We start from the raw sequence: 21,823 nt of genomic DNA on the forward strand, positions 1-21,823 counted from the left end.
TATATATATACGTACAGCAGTATATATATATATATATATATATATATATTATTTCTGTGTTAAGAAAGAAAAGATAAAATAATGTGTATAAAACAAAATGTTAAAAAGTTTCCCCTGAAGAACCCTTATGTTGGTGGGAGTGTAAATTAGTACAGCCATTATGAAAATGGTATGGAGGTTTCTCAGACAACTACAGATAGAACTACCATATGATCTAGCAATCCTACTATTGGGTCTATACCCAAAGTAGTGGAAAGCATCATGTCAAAGGGATACCTGCACTCCCGTGTTTGTTACAGCTCTATTCACAATAGCCAGGATAGGTAACCAACATAGATGTCCATTAACAGATGACTAGATAAGAAAAATGTGGTATATATACACAATGGAATACTACTCAGCCATGAAAAGAATGAAATCCTGTCATTCACAGCAGCATAGAAGAGCCTGGAGAAAATTATGTAAAGTGAAATAAGCCAGGCACAGAAAGAGAAATACCACATGTCCTCACTCATAAGTGGGAGCTGAAAGAAAGAGAAAGGAAAACAAGAATCATAGTAGTACATTGAACTTTCAGAAGAAGAGAACAATACAGTCAACAAAACAGAGCCATGAAAGGGGAAAGAAAAGAGGGCTATGAAGAAAGTGTTAATGAACACAAACCAGCTAATTAGGAAAAATAAGTTCTCTTGATTTACACTCTACTTGGCCACCTATAATTAACAATAATTTACTGCATGTTATCAAATGACTAGAAGAGAGAAGATTAAATGTCCTCAACACAAAGAAATGATAACATTTCATAATGATGAATATGCTAATTATCCTGACTTGATCATCACACATTGTACACAGGTATTGATTTTCAACTCCATACCCCACAATATATGTAATCAATTATGTTTCAATAAAAAAAGTTTCTCCTGAAAGTTGCTCTCTTCCTCCTCAAAGATATCCACCTATTAGATGAGAATGGAGCAACTCAAGTAAAAATCAAGTAGTATGAAAAAAAAAGAAAACTCGAGACTTAAGTAATTATTTTTCTATTTAGGAATTAAGAAATAAACATGTATTAAGGAATCTAACATGTAATGAGGCTCTCTTATTTTAATATTGTTCTAGTTGTATTTAAAATATATTTAATTTGGAAATATATAAGTATATGTAGGATAACATAGATATTTATGATCAAATTTTTTATTTTTAAAAGGCAACCGGGTTTTGTATTGTTATATATTTCTTTTCTTTTTGTCTTTCTATCCCTCATTGGTTTATGTAAACATAACTAGATACTTGTATTAAAATTCACCTGATGGCAACTACTTAAATTGCAAGCAAAACACCTGGGAGGAAATAGTGCCTGTAATGTTTGCCTAACTGAAACTTCTAAATACTACTAAATAATTAACAAAACTCTGATGTAGATGTAGGGGTTAAAATTTTTTAGAATGTAAAGAAATAAAAGCAAACATTTATAATTTTTTATAGGGTGCTATATGATTTTATCTAAAGTATAATAACTCTATAAGGCATGTTTATTATTATGTTCAGGTTTAAAGAGGCTTTGTAATAGGCACAAAGCCATTTAATTAATAAGTGATAGAATTGGAATTTGAACTTGTTTGTTTGAATCTGAACTCTGTACTTTTCTACAACCCAACAAGACATAAAACTACTTAAAAGTTACTTTACTTGCTTTTGCATATGATGATATTTTTAAAAAGATTTTCTTTTAAGGCTCAGAATCACTGTTGGAATTTTGCTAGAGGAATAAGACAAATTACATTTTAAAAATAGAAATACCTTCCTTTAACACAATGCATGTTGGTAGTATGGAGAGTAAAAAGAATAATCTCAAAATTTTTCTCTTTGTATTTTTTTCACCTTGTATATATCCAAGTGTTATTATCCTGATGTTCCACAGCTGGAAGACTGTTGAGACGAATTAAGCTTACAGGATTAGTGAGCTAAGAAATATAACAGCCGATAAATTTGAAATGGAGGTTCATGTGACTCCATTTTATTCTGAAATCCCCAAATCCCCCTGCACGTTGACTTGAAGTTTCTGATCAGAAAGGATAAAAAAAAAAAAAGAGACTGGAGTTCATAGGCAAAAAAACCTAGAAGTGTTGATGCAAATATATATATTATGCAAATATAAATATTATGCTGTGGCAATTATATACATTATATTATATATTTACATGATACATAAAAATATAACATGTATCTCTGCCTCAGCATTTCTGTTTCTTCGCTTTTGAAGTATGTGTGTGTTGTTGTTGTTGTTGTTGTCGTCATTTTTCTTGACAGCCATGGCTTTTTTGAAGATAGAAATCTACATTTCATTTGGGAAATCACACTTATCTCATTATTAGCCATAAGATTTGGGTTTGGACTGATGTCATCTCCATCTCCAAGGAAGGACTCTGAGTGGCTTAACATAATAAATAAATCCCACACCCTGGTCAATAGAGGTTAGTTCAGAATGGGACATGTGACTCAGAGCTAAGGAGATATAGGAAAGCTTTGTTTTGGCTTCTAGGAAAGAAATTCTCTCTTCTACTAGATGTGATGTAAAGATTGTGAGGCTTTAGACTGTAGCAACCATCTTGTTAAAACATAAGATACCAGCCAGCAAGGAGTATACAGAGAAAGTCAGACCTAATACATACAAGCATCTGTCTCTAAGGATCCCATCTGAAACTGTGTTCCATACCACAACTGAAGCAAGGCCTATCTCTGATATTCTGAGTTATGTATGCTGATATACATGCTCATTTTTGTTTCAACCAGTTAGAATAGTATTTTATATCACTGGGAGTTGGAAATGTACTAATAGCTACAATGGACAGAGAATATTGGAGTATTTTTACATGTTCAGCACTGTTCTATGCTTTATGATATACAGAAGAGTCATGGTCCTTTCCATCATGGAGCTTACCATTTATAAGGAACATGGATATGTACATGAACAAAAAACCACAATTCTAATGCCATAAGTATATGACAGGGGAATTCCCAAGGTGAAATAGAAGCAATGAGGAAGGGCAGAGATAAAATTGAGTCTAACCTGTGATTTTTTTCAGCCTTTTGGGGAATGTATTTGATCTTTATGACATCTGAGTGAAAAGAAATATTGAGTCTTTTTGTTTCTGTAAGAACCACTTTTTAAATAAGCCATATCTTTTTCTAAGAAGCAGTGGAAGCTACTTATTCAACCCATGTTACACCACTTCAATTATTATGAAATTTAAAAGTGAAAACTTTCTCTCTTAGTTAATGCATGACAGTTTTATAGACCAGTGGTTTTCAATCTTTGCTGCACAATTTAATCAACTGAGGATTAAAACAAACAAACAAACAAACAAAAAAAAACCTCCTGATAATCAGGCCATGATCACATAGCAATAGATTCAGAATCTCTAAAAATATATCCAAGGCATCAGCATATTTTTATTAATTCCCTGGGTTATTCCAATGTGCAGGCAAGTTTGACAGCCAGTGTTACCTTTAAGTGCTTCTTAAAATTTAATGTGTACACCAGTCACCTGGGGATATTGTTGCAATGTAGATTATGCTTCTATACGTCTGGATGGGGTTTGAGAGTCTGCATTTCTAACCATCTCTCACATGATGTCAATGCTACTTTAAGTAGCAAGGTTATAAACAAGTGCATTCAACAGAAATATGACACAAGCCACATATGCAATTTTGAATTTTCCAATAGCCACATAAAAAGCATAAACAAAAACAGGTGAAATTAATTTTACTAATGTATTTTATTTAAATGAATGTATTTAAACACAAATATTATCATTTAACAATGCATTCAATATAAAAATTATTAATGATATAATTTATATTATTTGGGGGGTAAGACTTAAAATTCAGTGTTTATGTTACCTTCACAGTACATCCCAAATTAGACCAGTCATATTTCAACTGTTAATAGATATATGTGGCTAGTGGTCACCATATTGGACAATCCAGTTGTAGACCACTAGATCCCATTAATCCACATTATGAAAATACTAGAATACATTACATCAGTTTTTCAAGGACATTGTAAAAGAATGGACTACTTACCAATAAGTTTCCAATTAAAATGACCATCATGTAAAAAGAAATACACCAGGATTTGTTTGCTACCTCCATGCAGTCCCATAAGGTCTCTATCCACTCTCCACATAGAATTCGAAACACAGTCAGGTAGGAGTGGAAGAAGTCATGCATGTGCCAGTGTGGGAGTTGACAGTCTTTATCTATGCGGCAGACATGTTTTTTGTAATTCAGACCAAACAACTTCATCCCAAACACAGCAGAAAAGAAGATGAAGGTGAACAACAGCAGGACCAAGTCTTTCAGGGCCACCAATGAGTTACTAAGAGTCAGCATCAGAATCTGAAATGTTGGCCAATATTTCCCCAATTTGAAAATTCGCAACTAACAGAGCAATGTAGAAAACAGCACGGAAAACAAGAAAAAAGGAACAAAAAACCTGGTGAGTATTTATTACTATGTGCATTTAAAATATTTATCAGCATTATACACATACCTGTATGGGAACATAGCCTTTAAAGTCGCGTTCAGTTTTAAGCATTATTAATATTAACCACTGAATATTCATTTTATGTATAATTCTTAATATATCTTAAGAATTTTGTACACTGAATCTATACCTATCCTCTTCTATTGATCTGTTTTTCAATTCCCATTCAATGTTATACTATTATAATTACCCTAATTTTTTATTTTAGTATCTGTCAGGGCAAGTATCCATTGTTTGCTTTCGCTTTTCTCAATGCATTGAATATTTTCTACATTTTGTCATATAGATGATATTGGAAAAGTTTGTCAGGAACCAGTGAATTCCACTAAGTTCCTATCATGTATTTCCCTTTTACAGTAACATATTAAAGACCAAACACAACATACTAGCTTTAATCTAAATATTTCCCTTCTTTTCACTTGATTTTTTATTTCTATTTATACAGTATGAGATTATCTTAATATTTTTGGTCACTATATCACAGTGAACTCACAGTCATCTGAAACCCATACATCATTTTTATACATGCATTTTATATAGTTGCTTTCTGGACTAGACAGAAGACTGCATTTATTCATGCAAAATTTAATCAATTTTAGATTCAGTCCATTACTAGCCTTTAAGATATTTTGATACTTTTAGCACACTTCTGCATTTGCCAGTCTTCTTTTATCCATAAATTTGATGACTACATCCAGTATATATTTCTCTTAGTCATTAGAAAAGTTTGTGGATGAGGATTTAAGACAGGATTCTGAAGAAGCTGCCCTGTAGGAGGTAATCATTTATTTGGATAAAATCAAATCTACTTAATTGTTCTTGATTTCTGCTACATTCTTTTAATCTGTCACCGAAATGTGACAACATTTTACCTAACAAATGCTTAATATTTCTGTAAATACCATTCTAATAACATTATTTCTTTGTGTAATGTTCTTATTCTCACCATCAGCCTACAATGTAGACATATACTGATTCTGACCTAATAATTTTCATAATAACATTCTGGTGACCTGACTGGTCTTCCTTTTTAAAGTTTTATACCCTACATTTAGAAATACTTGGTTCCAGTTTCTTAGTCACATATTGGTTGCACTTCTGGGAGTCTTCATTACCTTGCTGTTTAAAACTTACCTAGTTGCTCTGGCCCTGCTTCCTAGAACTACATCTCAAATTTGCTGCTTAAATGGCCTTATTTTGTTTAATGCTTTGGTCAAACAATAGCATTGGAGACTGTTTACTCATTCTTGGGGTGCTAAGCACTTTATATGTGAATTAATTTATCTAATACTGCCAATGTCCCAATGGTATAGGTGTTACTATTATCTCATTTTATGTCTGAAAAACTGACATAAACTTTGGTGAAATAAAAATTAGGTCTTGGATTCAACTTACCATCCTGAACAATCGAAACGCAGCTACTCCTTCAATATGCACTAGACAAAGTTCTGCTAAACCAAGGAACACAATTATGCTATCAAAAATGTTCCAACCTACTTGGAAATACCCATATGGATGCATGACAATTATTTTTAAAATCATTTCTGCTGTAAAAATTCCAATAAAAACCTAAATAAAAACAAAACACATGGGTGAGAATATGACTCCAATAGCTGTATCAGACCCTTCATACACAGAAACTCTTAACAAACAGTGTTAACTTTTTACTGTCAGGTTCTTTGCAGCTCCTCTGTCAAGATCTGGTTAGTTTCGGAGTCTGTATTAAAATGACAGACTCATATATTTTATTTAATAATACAATGTCAAACACTATATACAGAATCTTCAATTACTTTAATAAAGGTCATCTTTGAAAAAAAACGAGAATATTTGAGGGTGAAATTTCATTTTGAATAGTTCCTTTTAAGATACAGTGTACAGGTTAAGATATTTAATTTTTCAACGTGTGAAAAAATTAAAAAATCCATAAAAAAGCCCAAGGTAAACCTATAGAACTGTCTTTTAAAAACTGTGCTAGAAATTACTGTTTTAGATCAAGTAAATGTATAATTCAAAACTGGTAGCAGTTTGGCTGTTTTTATTAGTCCTAAGCAACTAAATAACAACAACAATAAAAGCAAAGAAAATTAAACAATATACATTTGCTTGAATGTGACTTTTAAAAAAACTCATAGAGATCTGTTTTGTCTTTTGTAGTGTATGTTAAAAAGAACAGATGAATATCAAAAATAGTTTGCCAAAATGATAAACTCCTATTTAAGGCAAAGACAAACTGTTAGAATAGACAGGGCCAGGTGCTACTGTACTCAGAATTCAGAATTCAGGTGTCAATGAAAAACTTGTGCCTATTATTTTATCTCTGCCCTACTCTGATCTATGGGGTGATGGTACCAAGAGAGTGTATATTTAAGAAGGGAGGTACAATAAATAATTTTCATTTAATTTGACTTCAAGCAACTGTCTAAGAATCCTAAATTTAAATGGCAGAATTTAAAGCTCCAGCTGTAAAAATATTCAGTGCCAAGAACATTTACAAGGAGGTTGAGCATGAACCATTCAGTAATAATGCACACTACATTATATTGCAGTTATAAAATAAAGGCAATAATGATGAATAAAAGAAAGTTGAACTTGCAAATGAAAATAATGTACAATGAGAATCTTACCAGGTTTCCAATGCTGAGTAGATTGTTGGTTTCTTCACTCATTGGATAATGTTCGATGGCCAAAAAATGTATGTTTAAAATTATGCATATGATAAGGAAAAGATCAGTAAATGGGTCCATTACAACCCTATGGACAAACTCTTTCAATTTTAGCCAACAGGGAGAACAATTCCAGATCAAGAAAGTTTTAGCAAACTTATACCAACACAATGGGCATTTCTTCCTACATTCTTTAAGTTCTGAAATGAGAGAACAGAAAAGTTAAAGTTAGCAAATTGTTTAAGTTCTGACTAATAGATATTTTTGACTTTTGCGTGCAAAGGCAGATGAAATTAGGCTTCTGATTTGGGATTAACAAATATAAATGTTCTATACTAATAAAAAGCAGAGTGAAGTAAGTTTCCTCTATTTTGTTCATAAGTGCTGAGTTAACAAATGAAAATGAGGCAAACTGCATATTTGAAGAAAAACATAGGAGTATCTATCTCCCAAGAAAACAAATATGGACTATAGTTGAAAACATTAAGATTTATAATTTCTAGATTTATATGCTTTATAAATTAATGCCTTTCAATGTTGTCCATGAAAAAGAATTACTGACCATATGTAAAAAATGTAGAGACAAGTCTAGGAATAACCTTGAAATATTAATGTTATATACTCCAGTCTCTATTTTTAGTCACAAGTTAATACTTCAATATGTTCTAAATGTTAAACAAATAAAATTCCTTGGTATTTTTTGGTGACCCTTTCTGGTGTTTAAAACACTATGCTTCTGAGATTTTTTCTGTATTGTCTATCTTAATATTCTCAATGTTATTCCTTAAATTTTGGTTAACGATCTAAGATTCTGAAGAAATTGCAGGATTTCTTTAAAAGTGAGACTTATGATATTACTTTCCATTGAGTGTCGAAATAATTTTTACTTTACCTTCTTTATGTCTGAGAGTAGCATCTTCCAATATATCCAAAGATGTGTTCATGGCAGCTGGTGATCTATTCTTCATTTCTATTTGTGTAGTCTTGGTCTGAAAAGAAATTTGATGGGTCTAATACTGGCTTCTCCCATTTATAAATCCAAGACTATAACTACAAGAAGGTATACAAGCTTCCTAAAAATGTTGATTCTTACCTCCAGGTGCCTATTTGGGTACTATCATTTGCCACTCTTTATACCATAGACACTATTAAACTAACTTAGAATTATTTGGAAAAAGAATGTGTATAACATGCAACTCAGTAAAACTTTATACTATGAGGTCATCTATAAAAGGAGTAAGGACCAGGGAAGGTTAGTGGTACTGCCATATTTGATAAAGAATTCAATATATGCTTTAGGTTTATTGTAAAATATTAAATCACCAAACACACTGCTGAGTAATAACAGAATATTTTCCTAACACCTTAAATTTTTTCCTTAAGTGCATGTTAACTTTATAACTTTGTAAATTCTCTTAATAAAATCAAAATGATTTGGTTTTGTGATGATAAAATAAGCTTTGAAGAACATTTATCAGTTAATGGAATGAATTTAAAAGGGTTGCTTTGGATAGAACGTGTATAATACTAAATGAGTAGGATAGACATAGTTCCATAAAGGAATCATTTCTTTCTGTTTCTCATGTCTCTTGATTAATTGTTTTAAGAGACCCTGCTTTGCTCATTTTGCATTGGAATGGCACTCAAAACTCCTAGGCTTTCATGGAGATATTACAAGTTCTGTAACTATCATAAGTATAGACTTTTCTAGTGACCATATGTAAAATTGTTTTTGGATTTAAACTCCATGAGCTTGACAATGGGTGTGTGATATTATATAATAGTGATTCCCAACAGTTTTTACATTTGGCACACACAAAAATGATAATATTTGTGTGTTTGTTAACTTGGGGTAAATAGGTAAGATTGCTTCTGAACAGTTAACTGAGTTGGGGATTGCTGCTGCCCAGCACTGAAGTAATTAGTGGTGGAGGTTTACCGATAACCCAGCCCAACACTCCAAGTGGCAAATTCTGCTGTGATATATCTGAAGTGGCATACGAGATACCAAGGGGATCATCATATTCATCTCACTCAGTATCAGTCAAGTCCCTTCTAATTTCATAAATACTAGAGCTAGAGGAGGTTAAAACCAATCATAGTGCGTACTGAGTTTCATCAGGAAAATGACGGATTCTTTGGGCCTACAGAGCTCTGTTTCCTCACTTTTTTTTTAATTGAAAAAGAAAACTAAAAGCTCAGCATGCGAGGTTTATTTAATTAAACACTGCTTATCCCAGAAAGTGCTTTTTAGTTGATTTACAAGTTTACATAAAATATAAGTTATAATTTTTACAATTCCAAATTTTCATGAGATAAAAACTAATAGAAGTAGAATTTTTTTCTTTTTCTTTTTTTTAAATTAAGATCAGACATAAGTTTCTCAGGTGTGTATCTTCTTAAAGATAGTTCTTTGTAATATAATGCATAATGTCCTCAACTATATCCTTAAGACAGAGGAATTACTTCTTATAGTGCTGTTTCAGATAGTGACAATGTTTGCAAGTATCACACCAAAGAGCAATTCAATAAAGATAACTGTGGGGGGGGGGGCGAATGAAGGAGGTAGTAACAATGTCGTTGATATAACCAGTGTTTCATTCTCAACTAGTTTGGCTTGAACTATGGGTATATTTTAGAATATAAAACGAATGAAACATGTATCAGTCTAGTAATATGTTTACCTTGATTGAGCTTCTCATAAATATTCAATGAATGCCCACATGTTAGCCAATTACTAAGGATGTATCTACTCTACAATACAAATTGAGAGGATTATAATCCAATAACTCTCCTTTTTTTTTAAAGGATAGTTTTAGAGCTAATGAACTTTTTAAAAAAGTTTAGGGGCTGAACTTTGGACAGTGTAACATTAAAATTAAACTGGAAAATGAGGCTAGAGTTCTTACTCTCAAAATTGGTTTCAGTTTTCTTTGGAGAGAAGGTATGAATAAAGAAGCACCTAGTCACATTTCATGCATTTAGCTATGAATATCTGACATATTTATCTTGGACTCAGATCTCCTGCTTCCTGTATTTAGCATGAATGCATTTTTCACATCTCAGTTCAAATGTCAATTCCTCATAAAATAAAAACCTTTTCTGTCTAGGAGAAATCCTAGTCAGAAAAGGCTCTCAAAGGCTCTCAAAGCACTATATCTCTCTGCTTTATTGCGCTTGCCCGAGTTTCATTTAATTTTTTAAATAGAGAATAATACAGTGAGTAACCAGGTGCCTAATATCCAGCCTCACCAATTAATAATATTATACTCTTCTTTTCAAAACTTATTTCTTACCTGCTTTTTTCTGAGATATTTCAAATTAAATTTCAGACCTCATATAATTTTCAGATAAAGCTTTTGAAAAAACATAAATCACAACACCATTATTACAACAGGCAAAATCAATAATTCCTTAATATTACCCAATACCCAGATCATACTCAGTTTTCTTTCATTGCTCAAAAACATTTTATTGTAGTTGATTTATTCCATTCAAACCGCAAGCAAAGTCCATACATTGTGTTTAGTTGTTAGGTCGGTTAATTATCTTGTAATTTTAATTTATTATTTTTCTACATGATTCATTTGTTAAAGATACTGGGTCTCTTGTACTATAAAATTTTCCATGTTCTTGATTTGGCAGATTGTGTCCTTTCAGTGTAACTTAATATGTTCTTCTCTATCCTATAGTCTCTGGAAAATGGCTTATTAGACTTAGCTCAGATTGTGGCAAGAATATATTGTACATGGTGTTTTGTGTTTCCTATCTTATAATACTAAGAAACACATTAATTTATTGCCCTAGAGATACAGTTTTGTGTTTACAATAATTTTATAGTCTATCTCCTCATTAGAACGTTAGCTTCACGAAGATAAACACTATTTGTATTTATTAAAAATTGTATATCTCCAATGCTTAGTGCAATTGTTAATAATGTTTTAACTAATTAGATAGATGCACTATAAGAATGTCAATGTAGATGTGGCAAGTATTTTTTAAATGTTTGTATTCGTACAGTTTTATATATCTGATTTTCTTACTGAAGTTTTGCCAGTAGCTGATAATTCATAGGAAAGTTTCACCTGCAAGCTGTGTAACTGATAGAATAATACAGTTTGGGCTCTGAGCCTCTAGAACAAGGAAGTAAAGTGCTGAATGATGAGCTGTTTACCTTAGTGTTGAGAAATAAGACACCAGCGAGTACAGATCAAACTTTGCCGCTGAAACTCCTCAGTGAGGATTAAACTTAAGAATTCATGAGGACACATTATATGTTTGGCACGTAATTGGCAATAAACATTGTATGCTGCTGCTATTATCATTATCATTATTATTTTAATTACCTCTAAATACAGTCAGTGACTTAAGAATTTCATGTTGGTGGATTTTCCTCCATTGGGACAGCTGCACCTTCTTGCGTTCCCAATAATTAGCCATTGGCTCTATATAATCTTTATTACATGTGACTTAAATTTTATAGCGTACAACTATAAAAATTTTAAATTGAGGTATAATTGATAAATCAAAATGTATATATTTAATACGTGCAATGTGATGTTTTGATATATGTATATATTTGTGAAATGATTTCTACAATCAAGCTCTACATTTGCTACTTTGGAGACTAAATCTCAATTTTCTCATGGGAGATATGGAAATAATTCCTACACCTCAAAGAGTTTTCACAGGAGTAATGTGATAATGTATGTAAAGCATTTGGTATTGAGTCTAGAACATAGTAAATAAAGAATAAATGTAACATAATATTAATATTGTTATGAAATAATTTACTTCTAAAATTTGAGTTTATTTAAAAACACATATTTTTCTATAAAGACCAAATAGTCTTAATGTGGATTGCTGAGTATGATAGTTTTGGTAAAAGCTATATTTAATATGATGTATGATGTTGATATGTTATTATATTTTTATTAATATTTCTTTGTAACTTGTTTTAGTTGCTTATTATGGTCTAAGCACTGCTAAGTGCTTTACATGCCTTTATTTCATTTGGACCTACAACAACCTATAAGACAGGTTCTATCATTACATACATTCATACAGATAAAGAAGCTGAAGTTTAGAAAGGTTAACAGATGTGGTAAATATCACACATCTATTAAGTGGCTAAAATGTATTGAACTCTATATTTATCTGATTGCAGAACTCTGCTCTTAGCAAGTATGATCTACAGGTTTCCTATAATGTGAGAATATAAAACATCTATGCAATCTCCCTGTATTGCATAGATATTGGAATTGGAATTTGACTAGTCTTAGATCAGTCACCTAAAGTTTCCTCAGTATGTTCCATTTTAAATTCTCTTCTCTCCATTGTTTTCTTACATTTAAATAAAAAAGAGAAAGAAAATAAATATCCTGAAAATATATTGTAGTTTCACTTCCCAGAAAACTCTTCATGACAAAATGTTCCAGGACTCTTCCTGGAAGATAAATTAGTTATAATTAAAACATTTTAGTTAAAACCAAAAAGGCTTTATGTCATCCAGAGAAGCAAAATAAGTGGAGATACTGGGAAACTGGGAAATGTCTAACTTCCTCATAAGCAGACTTAATAGAGCATTTCATCTTGGGATAAGAGAAGTATTGTTATGCTCTTGGATACATTTGTGTGTAGCCATAAGCCCTTGAGATTTTGAAATGCCACTTCAGAACAAATTATGCATTCAATATATCATTCAGACCCTAATCATTCAGTCTGAAGGACCCTGGACTCATTTCTAGAGACAGAAAGCTTTTGTAATGTGTTTTTCTGTCACTTACTCATGGGTGATAAAATGTCTATACTCAATAGCCTCCTTTTATACATGTTTTCTTCATACAGTCCATAATTGCTTCTTGTTCAATGGTATGCATGATATGGACACAAGTGTCTGTCAAGTAACTGGGTATGAGCCTACATCATGTCATGCAGTCCCGACTTTTTGGTACAATGACTTTCTCAAGCTTCTTCACTCATGATGACTTAATAAAAGGGTTATGGCAAAGTTAACATTTCCCGCTCTTTGACTCAAGAGACCTTTGATATTAATGAACCTCTTAGCCAGCCTTACTACACATTCCACTAAGTGCCAGAGTATATGCTGGCCCTTACTTCCCCTCATCTCTTTTTTTCTTCCGTATATGGGAGGGTCTTGGGTATGGCTTCTCTCTGTCTTTTGTCCTCTGCTTCAATCTAGATCCTTTTCTCATCTACCAGAAAGGTAGTTCCTGGAGGAGATGTGAGATTGCCAGATCCTGCAGAATATAAGAAATCTACCTCTGGTTGCTTTCCACAGTCTTGCTCTTTTTTTTTTTTTTGTTTTGTTTGTTGGTTTTTAGCATGCTTATGGCACAACTTAGATTTTTAAAGGTGATTTTTCACAACTCCTGAATGCTACTCTATGAGGCTAAAAATCTGGAAAAATATTTAAACACAACACTAAGGTAATTGAAAATTACAGTTAAACATTATTAGGTTTTACTAATCAAGGATTTAATTATTGCACGGATAAAATAATTCCCTAAATCATGATGCACAGTGTATTTCCCCTTGAAAGAGCAAGGAGGTCAACAAAGTTTCTCTTTATAACTTCATTATTGTACTTTTATCCATTCTTTCAGTACTTCCTAATTTCTAAATTATGGAAGGCACTAGCACTTTTGAGTTAAAGACATTTTCCAGAATTAATTCTGATATGCTGTCTGAAGCAGGTTTGAATTAATGAACTATACCTATATTAACAGAAGTCAATTTCTAAAAACATATAATATACCCATAGTTTATCAGCAGTAGCAATATGCGTTTTGGAACAAAAAATCACATAAAAAAGAAATCTTTTAAAGAAGTCTTTAAAGATGGTCAGTCTCACCACAGTGAATTAAGGAAAGAATGTTACGTTACAAAAGTAAACCTTCTTATTGAAATCATTTTTGGTCTTTCTGTACCACACACAGATATGAGCATCTATCAGAAGGCAATATACTCCAAAGCCTTGAGAAGATATCTCTAGCACTGCGATTCTAAAAAGCATTTAAAAAAGAGTATACCTCAGTTGCTTCATTCTGAAGTTCTTTTATAGTCTGTTTAAAGTTTGGTTCAATCTTCTTAGCTTTTTCAGCAGCTGTCTCCTTTTCTTCTTCATAGGCCATAGCAAGTATGCTCAAGAACAAACTTGCCATATAAAAAGCAAACCAAAAACTCACCACAACAAAAAATATCATGTAGACCTTTCCAGAAGCATACAGGATCTAAGGAGAGGTGGAAGATAGGCCAAAGAGGAAAATTTTTATTTATTTTCCTGTATTCTCCTATTTTCAAATGAAAAATAAAACCTCATTATGAAAATAATTTAGTCATAAGTGGAATGTACTCACAAGACAGTTTAAGTACTGGCTCTACCTACAGAAATATCTGAAAAGCTCTTCAACTTTAGTCGTATATATAATATATAAAATATATGCTACAAAACAAAGGGAAGAATTTACTAATTTAATTAATTTAGGGTGAGAATTTGACTTTTATGTTTTTGTTAATAGAGAAAATACATTGAAAGAAAAAATTATCATCTATCAATAAAGAAGCTGGACAGTCTCAACATGGAAAGTTACTTTCTTTGCAGTAGAATCTTTAAATATATGAAGTTTAATCAAGTCTGAGAATGTTTGGAGATTATTTTCTTCTGATTGTTACTTTGTGGAAAAACCACAAGGTGAAAAAATCAGGTTTATACAAGGAGAGGGAGTAGGAGTATTTCTTCACCTGTGAGAGTATCTATTTTAGTGAAAGAACCTTTAGACAAACCACATAGGAAAGCCACATCATTCATTTCTATGAAGTCATTACGGTAGGTGATATTTACAGATAGAAAAATTTTAAAATTTAGATTTCCAAACTAAGCACTGACTAGATTTTATTTCATAATTACCTGAGAACAGAAAATTAAAAAATTTAGGAAATTATAAATAGAGCATTACAAGTGCAAAACATTGTTCACTGATTTATCCTCATTGATTAGAAGTATATGAACAAGGGCCGGCCCGGTGGCGCACTGCTACAGTGCGCCGCTTCGGAGCGCGGAGGCGCTCCTGCTGAGGGTTCGGATCCCACATACAGACCGGTTCCCGCTCACTGGCTGAGCGAGGTGTGGGAGCAACACTGAGGGTTGCGATCCTGTTGCCTGTCCCGGTCCGGTACGGGCACGACACTGAGGGTTGTGATCCGTTGCCGGGCACAAAAAAGGACAAAAAAAAAAAAAAAAAAGAAGTATATGAACAAAATTCAAGAAAACAAATGGGAATAGTTTTAATTTTTAAACATCCATTCAAATCGGTAGAAAAGTATTATTTACAGAAAATATTGTGTGGGTACAACGGAGTCAAAAATATTTACAGATTAATAGGAAGTTCCAATATTCAGTCAGAAATAAGTTCTTACTAACCTTGAGTATATTTGTCTTTAAAAGTATTTTTTTGTTTTGCTGTTTTTTGGGAGCTGGCTGGTACAGGGATTGAACCCCAGACCTTGGTGTTTTCAGCACCATGCTCTAACCAACTAATCTAACTGGCCAGCCCTAAAAGTATTTTTAATGAGCCCTATTATTCCAGTGAAGTCAGCTGTTTAGCATTGGTTAACTATTTTTACTGCTGAACTAGCTGTTACTTATAGTACTACATTCAGCAGTTAAGAATAAGTATGGAGTACACTGCAGGCCATGCATATTTGGTAAATACATTTATTATCTCATTCCGTGCAATGCAACTGTGTAATATTTAATATGATTTCCAATATACAGAAGGGAAATGAAAATCAGACAGAGAAAGTAGCTCCCAAGATATCACAACTATGGGAGAATGTCTGAATCTAAAACTTTTGCTCTTTCCACTATATGATGCTAGTGGACGATAAAAGTATATATTCTTGTTAGCATAAAAAAGTGTATAAATTCTAGTTTTATTATCTTTTTTGTGTACATAGGTTTTTTTATGAAGATCAAATGAAATGATATATACATAAAGATCTTGGCACATGGCAGGTACACAATAAATACAGTGGTAAACATAACTCTGTTCCATGGGAGTTGACACTGTTTGGTTCATTTCTGTACCCATGGTATATCAAAGAGTATTTTGATTAAGTAAATACTTATTGAATTATTGGAAAATAATATGCTTCAAAACATGAGCTATACTCTTTGGAAATAATTGCTGGACTTCCTTAGCCATAATTAGTTTAGTTTAAGGCAATCCCGAGAGTACAAATCCAGACCAAGTCAAAGCAAATTCTATCTACGCTCGTTAATTAATACTTAGAGCACAATAATGATGAAGTCCTGAATGGACTCCAACGCCAGGACACTTTCAGACTACTTTCCCATTTCACTGGCAGAGGGAAAAAACTGGCTTTATTTATTCATTTTTTTTTTGGCGGTTGGCCATTATGGGATCTGAACCCTTAACCTTGGTGTTATACCACCGTGCTCTCACCAAGTGAGCTAACCAGCCAGCCCAAGGCAGCCTTTAAATCAATACTAACGAGAAAATTACCTAACACATTTTTGGGGCTATAAGAAAAAAAAAAAGGAAGACCTTATTAAGGTATAAAGTGATATGGTCCACACATATTCCCTTACATTTTTTGTTTATTAAATTTTCATTAGGCATTTCTATGTGTTAGAGGCTAAGAACACAAAAATTAAAATAAGTCAAAATACTTCTCAGTTTATCTCCTAGTGGGAGAAATAGCTGAGCAAGGAAATAAAATATCACTATCAGGGGAAATTATAGTGTACTGTGGGATTCCGGTGTTGGACGTGCCTTACTCTGAAAAGAGGGTTTTGAGGAAAAGCTCAAAGAAGAAATTCTGGCTTTGAGTCATGAGACTGAAGGCAGATAGAAGGAAACTTAAACTTAGGCAGAGTGTGGAAACAAGGAATATGGAACAGCAAGTCTTTTTTTTATACTCAAATAAAGCAGTGAGTATATATTGGCATATTGTTAGAAAATAAATCTGGAAAAGTATGCAGAGACTAGATCTTAAAGGGCATTGTGTATCATGTGTATGGACTTTGAACTTCATCCCATAAGAATTTGGAAAACACTGAAGGATTTTAAAAAGGAAGATAGCATAACAATATAAATACTAATCCAACAAATCTACAAAAATACAGTTTGCATAAAGAAAAAAAAGTCACTTGTAATACTTTCATATATTTCTTTTACCAAAAATACCATTGTACTACATGTATGTTCGGTCTACCTGGTTTCCATTTAACAATATATTATGAACTTTTGTCTATGTCCCAAATAAATTACATTATTCTATGATTATTAATGACCTGTATATGAACACACACACACTCCCCACAATATATCTAGTCAATCAAAATACATATGGTGTGTGTATGCATGCATGTTTTAAGAAATGATAATCTCCTTATCTATAGAGCAATTTATTTTTATTCAATATCTATTGATATTAGCTATGCTGTTTTGATAATAATATTGTATGTTCTTCTGTAATGAAACTTCTCTTCATAGATAAACGAAATTCCCATTTTAACGAGTATTATACCTTTCTGAGAATCTTTGGCACACACATAATTAGTTATAAAGACAGACTCAGAATGTGGATTTCAAATCTCATAAAAGCAAACCAACTGGAGCATGATTGAATATTAAAGTGGAATGAGAAAAAATAGAAGAATAACAAGAAATAGTATGTTGTACATATTCAATAAATAACTGTTTGATACATGGCAATCTTATAGGTTCAAAATATTTTGACTAAAGAATTAGTATCTAAAAATGCTCTTTACTTAGTTAATATCAAACGTGTAATATCACAGACTTTTGAACAGAACAGTTAGCTCCGGAAGGTTCACCTGTTCTAAATTTGGGGAGGTTATCCAACTTCTCTGAATTACAGTGTCTTCATATAAAAGATAAGTATATATAGATACACACACACACACACATACGCACACACATGCGTGTGCTTTTATATATATAAAGAGAGAGAGAGAGAGAGAGAGAGAGAGAAATTGTAAAATTCTTTCAAAGATTAAATAAGTAATCATGCACAAAAGCACAGACCTGGCACAGTGGCCAGCATATAGTTCAATATTCAATAATTCTGGTTCTCTTTTTTTTGTTCTCAGATTCTTCCCCACATAAAAATTTAATAAACAATATTACATCTGACCATTATTTTAGAAAGAAAGGCACGGTGCCATACTTAACTGTAGTGCAGATTTTCTTTCTTACCTGGTGATAAAGTGCTTCGGGGTAATCCTGAGTCATTAAACGAAATAGGGCCAATAAGGCCCAGCCAAAATTGTCAAAATTTGTGAAGCCGTAATTAGGATTTCTGCCAGCTTTTACACACACATATCCCTCAGGACACTGACTAAAGAAAACAAAAGAAAAACTTCTAACTGGTAAGTGACTTTCAGATTATGGGCAAATTATAAATACAGAACATCTGCCCGTGGATAGCAGAGGGACCCCTCTTCCACAGGGAGTAATCAGTTTTCTCCCAAACAACTTCTAAACAAAAAACTTCAAATAATTTAGCTTTTAAGTTGATACAAGTGAATAGTGTTAATTAAGCTAAAATCAAAAAGGGGCCTCACAAATGGTTTTGTCAAGGCTTTATTTTTTGTTCTTATTTTAAATTGATAAAACTGTTTATGTTTATTGTGTACAACATGGTATTTTGAAATATATACATTGTGGTATGTATACACAGTGGAATGGCTAAATTGAGCTAATTAACAAATAATTACCTCACATACTTATTTTTTTGTGGTGAGAACACTTAAAATCTACTGTCAGCAATTATCGGGAATACAATACATTGTTAGTAACTATAGTTTTACTACTACCCAGTATCAAAGGGGAAATATCTGAACTTCATATCGAAAGTATAACTGATGGAAAACAGTACTGATAAAAATAAAACCGTAGAAGTTGTGGGTTTAGTGTTCAGATAATCTTCCCTCAAACCTGTAGATTCCATTACTTAAGGGTGAGGAAACATTTATGATATCAATAATTTATAAGCAGTATTTGCACTTGGGGAGAAATATCAGATTAAATATTTATTTCATTACCTTTCAGGGAGTCCTCACACTTTTATCTACTGAGGGGCTTGGGTATTGTGGTGGATTATTGCAGTAGTGGCCCCAATAAAGCATGCTTCCCTTTGTCCAGGCCCTCCTGTAGTTCCCTCCCACATTACTCTGGGTTTGATCATGTGACTAGTTTTCGACATCATTAATGGAACAGGCAGAGGTTTAAAAGCACATGTGCGTTGGGGCTTGTTAAAGTGCTGACCCACAGAGTCTGAGCCAATGAATTCTTGTTGTTGTCTTGAGCTACTGACTTTTGGGGTGGTTCACCATGCAGCAAAGTATGCCTGCTACAGGTGGAACACTGCATGACTCTTTTTTTGAAATATATCATTTTGTTCTGAATATACATGACCTGATATCTTCAAAAGGCATTTCAGGTCATATCTGAGTTTGGAATGTACATAAAGAGGGTTAGCTGAAGTGGGATGGGGCAGAAACAAAGAGATGGGTTCACAATTTGGATTTGAGAATAGAAAGGAAGCCCAGCTGAAGCTGGGCAAAAAGATTTGTGCTGAGCAAGCGATAAAAGGTCTCAATCCCCTGAATTTAACTAAACTATGTAACTCATGCTCCTCTGCCCCATGTGCCTTTTGTCCATCTGGGCCCCAGAGCCTAAGAAAGAGCTGAGCCTACAAATGGGTGTCAAGTTATCCCAGCTGAGTAAATCAACACAGAGAAATTACATGAGTTGTACATTGCTGAGAAGCATGCTGTTTTTACTTTCTGAATTATAATTTCCATATGAAACTACTGAACAATAAGACATGAGAATTTCATCATCTCACCAAAGAATTATCTATAAACACTGTTTTTAAGAACAAGCTTTTTACTAATATAAATTATAGCCATAGAGACACACAAGACATAAAATAAGTAAAATAACAGTATGTCTTTAATATTTCTTATCTCCAAAAGCTTCTGGCCAAAGGACAGACTTACATTGTCTTTCTTGGTAATTCACACTAGTTCTGGGGCACATTGAAAACAGAAGATCAGATCTGGTTTAAATCCCAGCTATGCCATTAGGGAGCTTCCTGACCTTGAATAATCATTTAGCTAGTCTGCCTGTTTTGTTTTTTGTTTGTCCTGTAAAATTGGATTGATAGGATTTTATACTGCATGCTTCGGCTATTTTTTGAATGTTCATGTCTCCTCAAAATTTATATATTAAAATTATAACCCCCAATGGAACGGTATTAGGGGGTGGGGCCTTTGGTAGATGATTAGATCACGAGGGTGCTTAGTGCCCTTAGGGAAGAGGCCCTAGAGAGACCACTAGCCCCTTCTGCCATATCTTCACATGGCAAAAAGGCACCATCTATGAGCCAGAAGGTGGGCCTTCACCAGCACCATGATTTGGACTTCTCAGCCTTCCAGACTGTGGAAAATAAATTTCTGTAGTTTATAAACCACCCAGTCTACAGTATTTTGTTATAGCAGCTCAAAATTAAAAGATAATTTCTCAGCATGGTTTTGATGATAAAATGAAATAATGTAAGCAAATGGGAACCAGCAGTAAAAGCAATAATTGTTCAATAAGTACAATTGATGTGTGATACTGACTTGATACAAGAAAACATTAATATCACTTACCTAGCATCTGTTCTATTGCCACAAAGGAGAGCATCTCTTTCTCTTTCCAAATAGTAAAAACTTTCTGTTTCTGAAAAATTGGCAAGAAATGATATTCTATATGGAATCCTGTTTTAGAGTATCTGAAGTCTGTTCAGATCTTCACAGTAGATGAACAACCCTCTCTGCAGCTGAGAGGATAGGAGTAAATACCCTGGCCTTTTTTTAAACCTAGCATCTGATGGGCAAGCCAAAACGCCTTTGGGAATCCAGCTGTTTCACTGCCTTGAATACTATCCAGCTTAGCATAGAAAGAGGAAAATCCCTTTCAAAATTAAAGTTCAGGAAAATGAATAAAACCAGTCAGATATGCCAGATCTCTGAAGAGAAAATTACCAAGACTACATTGTTTGAAAGCTGAGGACTTTTTTTTCCCCATGGTTTATTCATTGATGATCTTCTAAGCAGAGAGCCAGATTCCTCTGTCTTTGGGTTTAATGTGCATTCTCTTTTCACCTCGAAGCTGATTCTTCTACATTGAGCATCCAGTGACAGTTTTACTTGCTCTAATGTCACCTAATTTTAATCACAACCCAAGCTAATCTAAGACATAGCCCCATAAAATTTATCCAGATATCCTAATATGCTGTCAACCCAAATATAATCAAAATGTAAATTGGGTACTTGTAGACATCAGGTGCCAGGGTTGGATATATACATGCTTATTAGGATTTTTTAGGTTCTGAATTCAAGTCACAGAGACCAAACCCATTATCTATGAGTGAATTGCTCCATTCTTAACTAATTTCGCTTGGTCACCTAAAATAAGTTTAGAAGAATTTTTAAGTCATAAATAGTTATGTACCATTGGTCAAACTTTTTTGAATGGCAGTCAAA

At 33.0% G+C, this 21,823-nt stretch overlaps 1 protein-coding gene across 1 annotated transcript in view; it reads right to left on the minus strand.

The window, feature by feature from the left end:
• SCN7A (sodium channel, voltage-gated, type VII, alpha subunit) overlaps positions 1-21,823 on the minus strand; it is a 66,365-nt gene that overhangs the window by 30,335 nt on the left and 14,207 nt on the right. The window contains exons 7-13 of the mRNA XM_008583951.1: positions 20,948-21,017; positions 18,486-18,627; positions 14,271-14,471; positions 8,111-8,207; positions 7,180-7,418; positions 5,948-6,121; positions 4,090-4,446 (exon numbers count right to left, since the gene is read on the minus strand). Of these exons, the coding sequence (XP_008582173.1) occupies positions 4,090-4,446; positions 5,948-6,121; positions 7,180-7,418; positions 8,111-8,207; positions 14,271-14,471; positions 18,486-18,627; positions 20,948-21,017 (1,280 nt within the window). The remainder of the gene's footprint in view (positions 1-4,089; positions 4,447-5,947; positions 6,122-7,179; positions 7,419-8,110; positions 8,208-14,270; positions 14,472-18,485; positions 18,628-20,947; positions 21,018-21,823) is intronic.

This window comes from Galeopterus variegatus, unplaced genomic scaffold, assembly GCF_000696425.1.
Source record: "Galeopterus variegatus unplaced genomic scaffold, G_variegatus-3.0.2 Scaffold3090, whole genome shotgun sequence".
NCBI lineage: Eukaryota > Metazoa > Chordata > Mammalia > Dermoptera > Cynocephalidae > Galeopterus > Galeopterus variegatus.